Here is a 14,012-nt window from a genome sequence, read left to right on the forward strand (position 1 = left end):
GGGTTTGGTTGGGGACGGGCCTGCTCGAGGGCAGAGGAGGAGTGGCTTGCCCAATGCTGTGGGACCTGACTGCTCGGTCGGCCCTCTGGGGCTACTAAACCAGTCATGTGCACTCTGCTGCATGCAGCCTACATGGAGAAAATGGCCTCCCCATAAACACCTGGGCGGTCAGCATGCCAGCCAATCACAATGCTGACATGGCAGCGTTGTGATTGGCTTAGGGGAGGGAAGGGAAGCTGCCTGCTTCCTGTTGCAGAGGACGACGCGGGACCAACGACGCAGGACCGGGCCGGTGAAGGTACTTTTTTTATTTTAAATTAAACCTCCCCCAACCCTGCGCTACCCCCTCCCCGCGCGATACCCTATTCACTCTCATGCGGGAAAGTCCCACTGCATCACATGCCTCAGCCCCGTGCCAACTCTGGGCGGGACAAATGCAGACACCATGGTTCACATTGCCCCAACTATTTGCTCATCTCACCTAGCTGCCATCCTTCTAGCACCGTGTGTATCTGAACACCTGCGTGCCCCATCTATGGGACAGCAGCCCACTTGCCAGGTGACCCTTCCCACAACCCGCCTGCCTACCTTGGCTATTTGGGCGAGAAGGATTATCCTTAACATTTGAACAGTCTCTTTGCTCGCTAAATCATGACGCACAGGAGTGTTCATAACTAGAAGTGTGTGACAATGGTCAAGTGGACTTCCTGCTCTTGCCATGTATCCCTTATTCCTTATGGGAATTTAGCTCGTTCAGTTCACACTGTGGTGAAAACCCCTAGGCATACCAGCTTAGAGAATCTGTCTGATTTAAGCAGAGCGCACTGTCTGCAATGTGGTGCCTAACATTAAGGATTGACTAAGTCCTACTTTGCCCCATCCTAGAATACTCCCAGATAGGGGGTGGCGGGGGGGATACCCACTGACAACCCAGAGCATTCCCATCCCCATCCCCAGCAATTACCTGCCCCGTTAAAGTTTAGTTTTTTTGCACAGTGAACGTGCCCAATGTTCTATTGGCATAGTAGCCCATTGTGCTTGACACCTTGTTACCCCAGTTATTGGGACGGCGCACACTATGTTGACTGACCGCATCCCCACCAAGCGTGGTAAAAGTGTCGGAATCCCAGGTTCCCAGTTTCATGCTAGCTGCAGTACACTTCCAGTGGATCCACTGGGAGATACCACAAACCGCATTGGTCATGAGAAGCTGAAGAAGCACCCAATTCACACCTGGGCGAACCTCTGAATGATGGTGGCTTCACACAGCTGTAAGGCCAGAGACACACCTCTTAAACCTATTTACTGGTTTTTGGTACTTGGCACCCTTGTGGTTGAAGCTCCGTGTTTGTGCAGCGCGCGTGCCCCCGGGGCACGATGTTGCTGAAGAGCCGGTGTCTGTTACCCACTCGCTGGTACTTATCTATCGCTACTGACCTTACTTGGATAAAAGGAATGCTGGATGCTTCCTAAGGACTGTAGACTTAATCCTCCCACCTAGTTTGACCCCAAAACTTAGGGAAAACCCAAGTAGTAATCAGGCCCTTCATGGTAAATCTACTCCAGCTTTGACTATCAACGTATTTGGGACACCGGAGCAGAAGACGCCCCTTCAAGTATCAGGTTCTAACCCCTAGAAGGATAACCCAGGGGGCAGGCAAATCTGAGGGAACCAGATGGGAACATTCTGTGCAAATACCTGCCCTTTCCTGAATATTGAGAATTCCGAAAGGTCAAAATTACCCATATGGCTCTAACGTAGTGTTTACCACGCCGCTCACTTGTTAGATGACAACTACACCACCCACCTACCGCCCTGGCTAACGCGCGGGTAACTATGTCTTAACTGAAGCGGCCTGAAACCTGCCCTTGGTTGCAGAGGAATGCCCCCCAGTGTATCTCTGGACCTGTTTCTATATGGTGCCAGCAGATGTTCCTCATAAAGGCCGTGAGCGGCGATCAAAAGAGGTCGCCAAAATGGTGGGGGAGGGTTATATACCCTCCCCCAAGTCCTGGGCGCCCAGGAAGTGATGCCCCTCGTGCGCCGCAACCAGGCTGGAGAGGGGGGACTACAACCAGAGTCCCTGCCCCTGAAGGGAGCGGGGGGTGTGGGGTGCCCAGGCAAAACTAGAGTGCTGACCTCTCTAGTGGCCCCCTGTGGGTGCCTCGGCCAGCAGCATATACCCCTGACATATACAAAAGCTGAGCACACACACAAACACATTCTCTGACACAAATTCTGCATAACACCTTCAACTGCATTTCATACGACCCGTACACAGGCTATACGTGATTGTAGACTGGCTGTGAACACATCCTATACACAAGCTCTGTGCACCAGTGCAGAAATTATGAAGAGCCTCACCTCACATTTACGCAACTGCACACATGCTTACAAATGAACACAGATTTGTAAACAGACTCTGGTTCAACATGGAGGTAAATTCTTGCCATACACTGCACACAGCAGGCACACAACATGTGTCCAAGGTGTGCATTGTAAGCTGTACTCAAATTACACAATCTACAAGCAACGTACACACAAACTAGTCAACAAGTACTAAAGTTACGAATCAAGGGGCATTAATGAATGGGCGTACAGCAGCGCCGCAAGTAATTTTTCTGCGCTGCCCTACACCAATGTGAAAGGGAAAATATGCACCGCATTTGCGAGATACGAGAGTCCTGTCCTATCAGCCAGCGCCGGTGCACAATTTGGTGGCTAGCACCAACATAGGCACCCTTGCACCATGGTGCAGGGTTGTCTGCGTTGTTGGCAGGATTGTTTTTGTGCAGGAAGGAACACCTTCCTACTCTAAACCATCTATAGAGGCGTTTTCCTCATTCTAGGTTTGCTGTAGAATGCAGCACAAATGGAAAGATGAAAAACCGCGGAGAAATGTAAACATTTCTCCTTGTTACGCCTGCTTTTTGGAAGGCAGACGGTTCTGGAGCTGCCCCAGGTTTACTTGATTTTGTAAATCTGGTGCAGTGTAAAAATCCATGTGCGTTGAGTGGGAACACCCACCGTAATGCCCATGAAACGCCTCCTTGACGCAGAGTAACGCAACGCAGCACTTTGTGCTGCCTTGTCTTACTCCATATCTATGAGGTCATGGCAAGCCATGCAGGGTGGCTTTGCGTCGCCTCATATATATGATTGAGAGGCCTGCACCACCAGAGCATCAAAATAAGTGAAGCTCCCGTGGTGCAGGCCTCTTGTAAATAAGCCCTCTAAGGTGCAAGCGGCTCCAAAAGATCTGCCCATTTACCCTGTGTATGTGCTCTCTGCAGGTAACTTGGCAGACTTAGGCCCAAGCTTATCATACTTTCACTCAGCGCAACGCAGCAAGTCACCATGCTGCGCTGCATGAAAGGGAAAGGGCAGGAATGTGCAGTGTTTAACCTTATACAGCGCATTCCTGCCTCTACCTGCATTGGCACACTTTTGGCTGCCTAGCGCCAACACAGGCACCCTTGAACCATTGTGCAGGTTTGTCTGCGTTGTAGGAAGGATTGTTTTTGTGTAGGAAGAGACTCCTTTCTGCAGAAAATCAATATTGAGCGGCATTTTCCTCTTTCTACATGTGCTGCAGAATGCAGAGTTGCAGGGATTCTGCTCTTAGAACAGAACTATGCTTGGAGCCTTAGAACATTAGCATATAAGGACTGAGTCGCCATACTACGTCAGTGTCTATGAGTCTGACTAGCTATAATGGCTCCCTTACTTTCTTAACCTTACCTGAGAAACAAGTGAATGGGCACTCCAGAACACAACACTCTCGACCCTCTCAGGGATTGCGGTAACAGAACGCACCCTTTCGCTCTCTAACTCGTACTTGTCCAAAATGAAATAACCAGGAGACATGAAGAAAGCTTAGAATATTTATTTAAACTATTGTGCTCTGAAATGCAGTATACATGCCACAATAAGAAAACAAATGCATAATAAAAAATATTGTTAATATGGTTAATTATCCATATACCATGAAAAGCCCTGTCCTTTTATAGGACAGAGGGACCTAAACCCCCCTCTCCAGCTACTCTCAGAACTCTTGTTCCATGTGTGTTCTTGCCGCTCATGTCTACATCTATATGATAGGACATGTGCACGCATAAACAACAGCTGCTTTCTTGTGTTATGTCTAGGTGCTAGTGTCTGGCCAGAACGAATAATAAGGTACATTGTTATTTGACCTTGTCGGTGGTGTTCAGACTAAATACCAGGAAAATAACAGAATGTGAAAACATTACACAGGTCCCGTGTGAAAGTACAATGTGGCACAAAAGCAAGCATGTTTATATAGTAACGTGTGCAAATGAGGACTACAACGTGTACAGTTAGGCTAACATAGGGAAAGCTACAAAGGGCCATTCAGGAAAAACACAACACCATCTCCTTGGTCAGGACAATAGCACTAAAAGGCTTATAGGTATAAATAATTGAATTAAAAAGTAAACATACCCAAAGCCCTGTTGCTGAAATGTACATGACTAAAAAACTAAAATTAGAAGCAAAAGTCAATTTAGAAAAATTGTCAAATTAAGGTGCTTTGGGGGAATCCATAATGTTACTCGCCGTTTCATAGGCAAAATTCTCCATAAAGGATTCCGACTCCGCACATGATGATTGGTCAACAGCCCAAGTCACAAGCTCTAAAGAACAAACATGCTCTCAGCCAATGCTGAGACAGTTACTGTGCACCTTGCAACCGTGTTAATAGATCCTGTATCATGTGATCCATGTGCTGATGTACATGTTTCCTCATAGGCCAAAGGCTCATACCTTGCATTGTGAAGAAGTCGCAGGCCCAAAGGAAAGTCCCAAACGACAAAGGGTCGCTAACGTCTGCAACGTCAAGCATATTTCTAGTGCCCATTCGAAGGGACACCAGATGCAGTGGAACACGGGTTGCACACAGGTAATCCAGGCAGGCCGGAATGTCAAAGACTAATCAAGATCCAGTTCTTGTAGTAGAAGCATTCCAAAGATATGATTCATACGCTCATGGTAGTGTTAGAGCGATGCCGGTTCCAGAGCACCCACAAAAGGAGCCTCCATTGCAGAGGAGCAAGAACAGGATGAGAATGTCACAAATGAGGAATAACAGCAACGGGAATCCTCCAAATACACTTGAGAAATTGGAGTGGATAAAGGCTGGATTTACTCCAAAGAAGGTCTGAAAAGAACTAACAAGGCCAGAGCCTACAACACTAAAAAAGTGGGCAAGGCTGACCGTACTAGAGGCATTAAAGAGTTGATGCACTAATTCTCCGAAATGCAGGGGAAAGTTAGTGTTTAACAGTGACTGTATTTCACTGCAAGTTCTAGCCACCTGCAATTTGAAGGTCTTGCGAGTAGATGTAAGAGCTACTTCTCGTTGAAACAACAATGCGTTGAGTCTGCTTAGCTTGTTGAAGTCTGCCTTCATTGTTGGAATGGAAGGCCACAGTAAGCCATCTACAATCCCATGCGGAGGGGAAAACAAAGGGGCCGATTCACAGAACTAACTTAAAACAAAATCCTAAACATTACTTTTGGTATTCACAGAAAGCATTTAGTAGTAGTAATGTTAGGATTTTGTCTTAAGTTTGACTTAAGACAAAGTTAAGAGAGACTTAAGAGAGACTTAAGACAGACTTAAGACAGACTTAAGACAAACTTAAGACTGACTTAAGACAGACTTAAGACAAACTTAAGACAGACTTAAGACAGACTTAAGACAGACTTAAGACAAAATCCTAACTTAAGTCTGTCTTAAGTCTGTCTTAAGTCTATCTTATATTTGTCTTAAGTCAAACTTAAGACAAAATCCTAACTTTACTGCTACTAAATGCCTTCTGTGAATACCAAAAGTAGTAAGTTTAGGATTTTGTCTTAAGTTAGTTCTGTGAATCGGGCCCAAAATGCTGTTGCAACAAGTGACTAATTGGGTAATGGCAAAATATAAGACTCCAGCCCACATCCCACAACAGTCTTGATCACTAAGAATAAGATAACTCCACTTGGAGAGCACTGTATTGAAAGGGAGAATTGCGGGAACCGGAATTCCTTTTAAATAACAAGGCAAATTGGGTACTAAAGTATAGCAGGCGCAGTGGATTTTTACGTGTTTACAAACAAGTGAATCTATGACAGTAGAGTCACATTCTTCATAACTGTAAGTAAGGAGGAGTGAGCATAAATCATGGATGTAACTGCTACCTAAGGGCTTGCATCTACCTACAGGAAAATGTTTAATGCAAGCTGTGAATTAAAATGTCAAAATAGGCAGTGAAATAACTATGTATCAACCACACTGCCAAAGGCATTTCAGCTATAGTGAATGGGAATTGCTCTAATATTTCAAAATGCAACATTGTGTAGGTCGCGTCTTTCATGGGCACCAATTGTTGTTTACATGTTTAAATTAAAAGGTGAAAATATATCAGTACAATTCAAGCAATGACATGGAATGCGCCGATTTTTGAGTGTTTGGAGCGTCAAGCTAAACTGCATAATAGTTCTAAATTGACTTTGCCCATGATATAATGTTGGCATGCCACTCTGCACAATATCACTAACAAACAAAACAATGTTGTTTAAGTTGTAAATATGAGATGACAGCGCATTAACACTATTATCAATAACAGCAAGCACTTTGTCCAAATTATCTTAGTCAATTTGTCTTAAACGTGCAACAACTTCCATCTGAGATAATTTCCAAATTTCATTACCAGTAGCATATAAATCTTTTAGAATGGGGGATTTTGGACCCAAATTAAATCAGATAAATTCATGTCCTCAGACAGGAGAGAAAGATGCTGCTTCTCTGCAGACAGTGTGGAATGTTCCAACCATTGTTGACATAACTTGCCCACCAAATATGTGGTAATAATACCAGAATGTGCTGACTGTAGATCTGGTCTGCTTGACTTAAACCCAGGGGTGGCATTAAGAAAACAAGCATTGCAACCATTTGGGCCCACTGGCCACAATAACCACCCACCAGTACCCAAAAACAAAGAATTAAACGTACCATTCTACAACCTGCTATTTAATTATTCTTCTGTGTAATTTGGCAAACTCTGCCAATTATCAAAGCAGGCTACAGTAGGAATGGTCAGGCATTAATTTCTTTATTTTTTGCCAATCCCACACAAGTAGTCTGCGGGATTGTTTCCTTCAAGAAAATCATTTGTGTGGCAGGTAAACAGGACCAAAATAAGGTTTCCATGCCCTGAACCTGTCAGGATTTCATACCAAAAATTGATTTCAAATCAATGGTGTCCTTCCAGTAATCATACCCTTTAATGGCCAACCGATTGACAAACTCTGGAGCATATTATCAAGACAGGCGATAAAATTATCTCCGCTTTAGCGGCAGAAAACTGCTGGTAAAACGGCGATAATGGGCTTGATAATATGCTCTATGGAATTCGAATTGAAGCCCATGTTAGATGTGAAGGACATCTAACCTGAGCTTCAATTGGAATTCCATAGAGCATATTATCAAGCCCATTATCGCCATTTTAGTGGCAGTTTTCTGCCGCTAAAACAGCGATAATTTTTTTGCCTGTCTTGATAATATGCCCCATAGTAGTATATATATAAGCTTAGTTTGCGTAAGCATATATTTCTTTGGTGCTGTTGGAGTTCATTAAAAATAATATGACATGGGGTCTGAAGGGTCATATTCCATGAAATAGGTATATTTCTTTTTATGCTTTTTGGAACTCTCTGGAGGGGGATTTGAACAATGTTCCCACTGTGTATAATGAAACTGGTGAAGCTGTCTACCTGTTCTATGCAGAAGATGGTTTCCATAATGAGGGTAACAGAACATATCAGCATAGAAAGCCGAATTAAGATGCAGACCCTCTGATTCAAAAACAGTGTAATACTCTAATTGAGAAAGCATAGAATTTACAGTGTCAACATACCAATCATCTGAACCCGGCCACTACTACATCACCAATAGAAACCTTGAAGACATATGGTATCTGCAGGATCTCCGTTGGACCAAATATGTCGAAAGGAACTTTATCAGAAACAATTCCAAAAGATACTGGAACGGCTGGAATGTGTACAAAGGACAAGTCACTTTTCATTTTATGCGATGAAGAATGAGGGGCCAATACACCGTTGACCAGTACTGTATCAGAACGTTCTCAGAGGTAATGGCCATTGACTAGTAGGAAAAGACAGTCACATATCCAATCTACATGAGCAAGAAAAGTGTGATCCAGACATATATCCAAAAAGGGACTAGATAATAACATTTTAACCATGAAATAAAAATACAAATCCATGCTGAAGGTGTGTACACAACAGAAGAACTGTTGGAAGAAAAATTATCTTAATCCATATAGTAGCAAGAGGTACTCAGCTGAAATACAGGACTCAGCAGTAGGACTTGAAAAAGCCAACTCAGATGGACTCGCCAACAGTGGATCATTATAAACGACATCTGTTGTTGAAGACTTGGTATTAGAAACAAGTAATATGTCAGAAAAATTGTCAGCAGAGGACTCAACCTCCACCTCCCTCAGCCGGGAAGTATCAGCAACAGTGCAGCTTACAGACGGCAGAAAAAAGTCTTGCACAAAAGAACAACTATCCCATGGCATACTATAAAGTATCGGCCACATAGTGTAGTTTGCCATGTTCTATGGAGACAAAGTGCTTGTCTTTGTAACTAGAAAGTGGTGGCAAAATCACAGTTTGGTTACCTTGAAGACCAAGGAATGGAACAGCAGCAAGGTATGTTGGGCCAATTTATTTTTGATGGCGACCTTTTCTCGAACCCGATCTCCAATTTTTGGAAGCCAGATATAAACTGGAAGAGCACCATCAGAAGTCAAAGGATGAGATGAAGGCAAATTTATGTGTGAGTTAGCGTCACAGAAGTCTTGGAGGTCTTGTAAGACAGCACAATGGTTACCTATGTCAAAAGTTGCGGCAGCCGCTACAACGTCTGGTTCCTCAAGGTGCGGAACATACATCTTGATGCCAAAAAGTACTTTGTACGGGGTCCGCCCACCCAGAGATCTCTTAGGAAAGTTATTTAATGCTCGGTGAACCCTTTATAGATGGTTCAACCACCACGCCCTGTACCTAATATTCTTTCTATTAAGGACTGTTCATTCTCTTCACAACAACAGAATAACATTCAGGTCTCTACGCAGAAGAAAAATGCACTTACACACATATGGACTTCATGGAATAAAGGTACGCCTTAGAGGCGAAAGCCAGACTTTGGTCTGAATGGAATGCACAACAGGTATAAGTCCAGATGAAGACTTGCAACTCTTTAATAACAGTTTGAGCGTTAGTCGAGGGCTGTGGTCAAATCCAGAAGAATCTAGAGCAATAATCAGCTGCAACCAAAATACATTTGAAAGCAGTATCAGAAATCTGAGGACTGGAGTGATCTCAATAAATACAGTCAAAAGGCTTGTTGGAATTAAACAATTGTGTCTGCATTGGACAAGACACAGAGCATTGAATCTGTTGACATATGTCACAACATAAAACATATTTTTTGCTTTGTTGATATAAACCTTGCCACCAAATTATTTTCTTCAAGAGTGAAATGGTGGCAGCCAAATCGGCATGCACAGAAGCTATACCTTCATGCAAACCACTATTAAATGATGTCTGCGGTCCGCGTTGGGAATCATGCAATCACCAATGTCAGGAATAGTTACAAAAGGAACATTCTGGTCATTTAAATTATAGGAATATTTAGAAGGAAAGCCCTTTGGTAAGGGGTGCTGGTTTTATAAGCATTTACGGCAACCAAAATATAATTGTCGATGCGCGTCTCAGAGTGAGTTATCCCAGCAGTTTCAGCAGATTTGGCGGCTTCTTCAGCCAAAGAATTCCTTACAGCATGTGCTCCCACCCGTTGATGGCTCAAAGTATGTATAACATGAGTTTGTTGCAAATTATCCTTAAACCCTGCCACTTTAATCCAAACCAACGTGTGCTTGAGTGTGCCACCCTTAGAGTCTCTGTAATAATTTTGTTTCCAAAAATGTAAATTATAATTAAAAGATTGGACTCATTAATATGAGGGACACACAATAAGCGTGGGGAATTTAAGATCTGCATTTTCAACTGCGAGAAGTAAAGCCTTCAATTCAGCTAACTGCACAGTGCAGTCTCCAAGAGACTGCGTGCAAGTTATTTGGGGGTGGAATACGCCATCAGACATAGTACCGAGAACGATGACGCATGCAGCCGAATATTACTTAGAACCATTAGCAGGTTATGCTGATCCATCAGTATGAATGATGGACTTATATTGGTCAAGAGGCAGAATTGAAGAAGGAAAAGGATAAGCATGTTCATATTGTAAAATGTCTTGTGTTTTCAAAGAAGGGTCAAAGACAAAGCTTACATCCACAGCTGTTAAGGACATAGCCCACTGTATCCAACGAGTGTGCAGGACTTTTGCCGTAGAAACGCTGGCTTTTGTTACAGCGTCCAATGTAGGCACAGTGGAAACAACAATAAAGCATTTACCTAGAGCAAGCGGGCGTACCTTAAGGATGGCCATCTGCACAGCAGTTAGAATTTTCTCTAGAATGCATTTCTGAAGGTGAAAACAAATACGATGTATCTGCAATGGGTATTGTTTCACCTTCAATATAGGTGACATATGTAAATCCAATTGTACCAGGTAGAACTAAATGACTACATTTGTATTGTTTCAGTATGTTCCGATGTCCAGCAGGAAGTGGAAAAATCTGAGCGCATTAGGGCATAAAGAAGGTTAATACATTGGGCATAATCAAGTGTAAGTCATGCTAAAATTCAAGAATCCCAGCAGAGTTTGAAAAGTTTTAAGTGTACTTGGTGGTTGTAACTGAGCGCACTTTTCTTGAAAATGAGGGGCTATGCTTTTTCCCTCATTGGTCAGTTCATATCCTAAGAAAAAGGCAATGAGAAAAGCAATGTAAGATTTTTTTAAGTTACATTTGTAACCAAGGTCCGCAAACCACAATATTGTGTGATCTTCTCTAGCTAAAAGAGGGTTCAATTCATCATCAGTTAAGTTAATATCATCCACATAGGACAGAGCGTCAGGGTCGATGTCATGAAGAATCAACATAGTTTGGGTCGCGAAGACTCCTGGTCTGTTCTTCTAGCCCATTGGAAGTCAGGCGTAGCACCTCTTAAAACCAACAACACTAAACGAGGACCAGTCTCGGCTCTCTGGAGCTAAATTGTGACTGAAAAAACTTTGGAAATGTCCAAGGTAGTTTTATACTTTTTGTGGACTACATTATTACTGAGTGCTTTACTGTTCATATTTTTTACTGCAAAGGTGCTTGAAAGACTATTTTAATATCTATAATCTAAGACAAAGTGATAGGAATGATCTGGTTTCAGAACCAGATGAAGGGGATTATTCATTTGAGATACACAGGGTTCAATTACTCTCTGGTACTCCAGTTGGGAAAATATTTCCTTAACGGGTCCTTTAGCATCCTGCTTAATAAGTGAGCGTGGGCAGAGCTCGCGGAGTTGCACTAAAAATTGGCATGTCATAAGGGAAAAGTGAATATCGAAATGGCAAAATTTAATTTTACCTGTAGTTATGATAATCCCTGCACCAGAGCCAACTGGTACCCAGAGTGTGGCGGCTGAGCAGCAAGCGCACAAGAGGAGGTTGCATGTGCTTGAAAGAGCAGAGGGACAGTCGGGTATGCACTGTTTGTTTCTGCATAGCATACTCAGGATAAGTAGTAGGTAATTCACTTTGACTCCACTTTGCTGCCTGGAGCCGGTACAGCGTCTATTTATACTTAGCAATGCAGTGCATGGCCTTATACACAGTGACAATCGGCCCTCTCCATGAGAACAAGCTGTCCTGTACTGGTGCCCTGCTCCCCACGAGGACAGGCATTCCGCTACTGGTGACCAGTTCTTCTCTCCAAGAGGACAAGCTGTTCATTACTGCCTAGCATCCCAACAGCAATCTCTGGTCCTAACATGAGCGGGAGCAAGGACCAAGATTAATGTTGGAATGTGGAATTCTGTCTTCTTTAGCATTGCACCGTTCTAATTGGGACGGTGTACTTTGGCTGCTTGTCTGGGTGGTCGTTTTCTCCGGCAGCTCCTGTAAGAATAAACGTCTTATTACATACGACGACTCTTCCTGTCTTCTGTTCCTGTGGGATACTACACACTGTTGACCAGCTCTCCTCTCCATGTGGACAAGCCGTCCAGTACTGGTAACCAGCTTTCCTTTCCATGAGGACAAGCTGTCCAGTACTGGTGCCCTGCTCTCCTCTCCATAAGGACAAGATTTTCGCTATTGGTGACCAGTTCTCCTCTCCAAGAGGACAAGCTCTTCATTACTGTTGCCCCGCTGTATCCTCTATAAAGACAAGCTCTCCAGTACTGGTGATCAGATCTCCTTGTACTCAGTGACCACCTTTCTTCTCCAAGAGGACTTTTTGTCCTGTACTGGTGACCATCGGCCCTCTCCATGAGGACAAGCTGCCCTTTAGTTGTGGTCTGCCCTTCTGGTACACAGTGACCAGTTATCCTCTCCATGAGGACAAGCTGTCCAGTACTGGCAATCAGCTCTCTTTGTACTCAGTAGCCATCTCTCTACTCCAAGAGGACCTGTACAGTGCAACCACTGCTGCTCTCCATGTGGACAGGCTGTCCGGTACTGGTGACCAGCTCTCCTCTCCGTGGGGACGAGCTGTCCGGTACTGGTGACTTGCTCTCTTCTCCAGGAGGACAAGCTGTTCTATACACTGTGACCATCTCTCTTCTCTATGAGGGCAAGCTGTCCTGTGCTGGTGACCTGTCCTCTCTGTGCACATTGACCATCTGTCCCCTCCATGAGGACACACTGTCCTTCACTCGTGGTCTGCTCTTTTTGTACACAGTGCCTGGCTCTCATCTCCAAGAGGACACGCTGTCCAGTACTGGTGATCAGCTCTCTTTGTATTCAGTGATGAACTCTCTTCTCCATGAGGGAAAGCTGTCCTGTGAATTGTGACCAGATCTCCCATCCATGAGGACAAGGTGTTCTGTACTGGTGACTTGCTGTCCTTGAACACAGTGGCCAGCTCTCCTCTCCAAGAAGACAAGCACTCCTGTGTTGGTGACCAGCTCTCCTTCTACTCAGTGACCCCCTGTCCTCTCCATGAAGACAAGCTGTCCAGTACTGATGACCATCTCTCATTGTACTCAGGGACCATCTCTGTACTCCATGAGGTCCTGTACATGTGGACCATCTATTCTCCATAAGGACAGGCTGTCCAGTAATAGTGTCCAGCTCCCACTCTCTTCAACCTGTTCATGGAGTCTCTAACAGAAATCCTGAAATTGTCCGACATCCACTATCACATGTATGCTGATGACTCTCAACTGTGCCTGAAAGGATCCTCCCCAGAGGACATCAGGTCCCTCAACTCAGTACTTCAGGAAATGCAAAGCTGGTTGACATTCAATCACCTGAAATTAAATGCTCTCAAAACAGAATTCCTCCTCATCGCCCGAGCCAAACAGTCTCCAGACATTGTAGAATGGTTGCATCAACTAACAGCTCTGAACTGCACTCCAAACATCATTGATTCCACGAGCTCTATAGAAAAAATGCTTGATAAGCACCTGAGCATGCAGATGCACATTAGTACTCCCATTAAAGGAGCAAACTTGTAATTGAGCATCCTAAGGAAAATAATACCGTTCCTCCCCCACAACGACTTCAAGATTGCGGTGCAAGCCCTAGTGATCTCTAAACTGGATTAGGGTAGCGCAACCCTCTGTGGCCTTCCTAGATTGAAGACGGCACCAATTAGGGCCTCTCCCAACTCTGCTGCAAGGCTCATTACAGGCTCAAAACGTTATCATCGCATCACGCCTGAGATGAAGTCCCTCAATTATGAAGCAAGGATACATCTAAAAATTGCATGCATGACCCACAAAGCTTCACACTTCAACACCACAATATATCTTGCACAAAAACTCGAGCTCTCTGGGGGCTCCAGATCCACTAGGG

The 14,012-nt window shown here is 44.2% G+C and overlaps 1 protein-coding gene across 1 annotated transcript in view; it reads right to left on the reverse strand.

Moving 5' to 3' along the window:
* LOC146813710 (uncharacterized) overlaps positions 1-12,550 on the reverse strand; it is a 52,526-nt gene extending 39,976 nt beyond the window's left edge. The window contains exon 1 of the mRNA XM_085609489.1: positions 12,181-12,550. Within this exon, the coding sequence (XP_085465615.1) occupies positions 12,181-12,550 (370 nt within the window). The remainder of the gene's footprint in view (positions 1-12,180) is intronic.
* Positions 12,551-14,012: the final 1,462 nt, after the last annotated feature.

This window comes from Triturus cristatus, chromosome 6 (genome assembly GCF_964204655.1).
Source record: "Triturus cristatus chromosome 6, aTriCri1.1, whole genome shotgun sequence".
Classification (NCBI taxonomy): domain Eukaryota; kingdom Metazoa; phylum Chordata; class Amphibia; order Caudata; family Salamandridae; genus Triturus; species Triturus cristatus.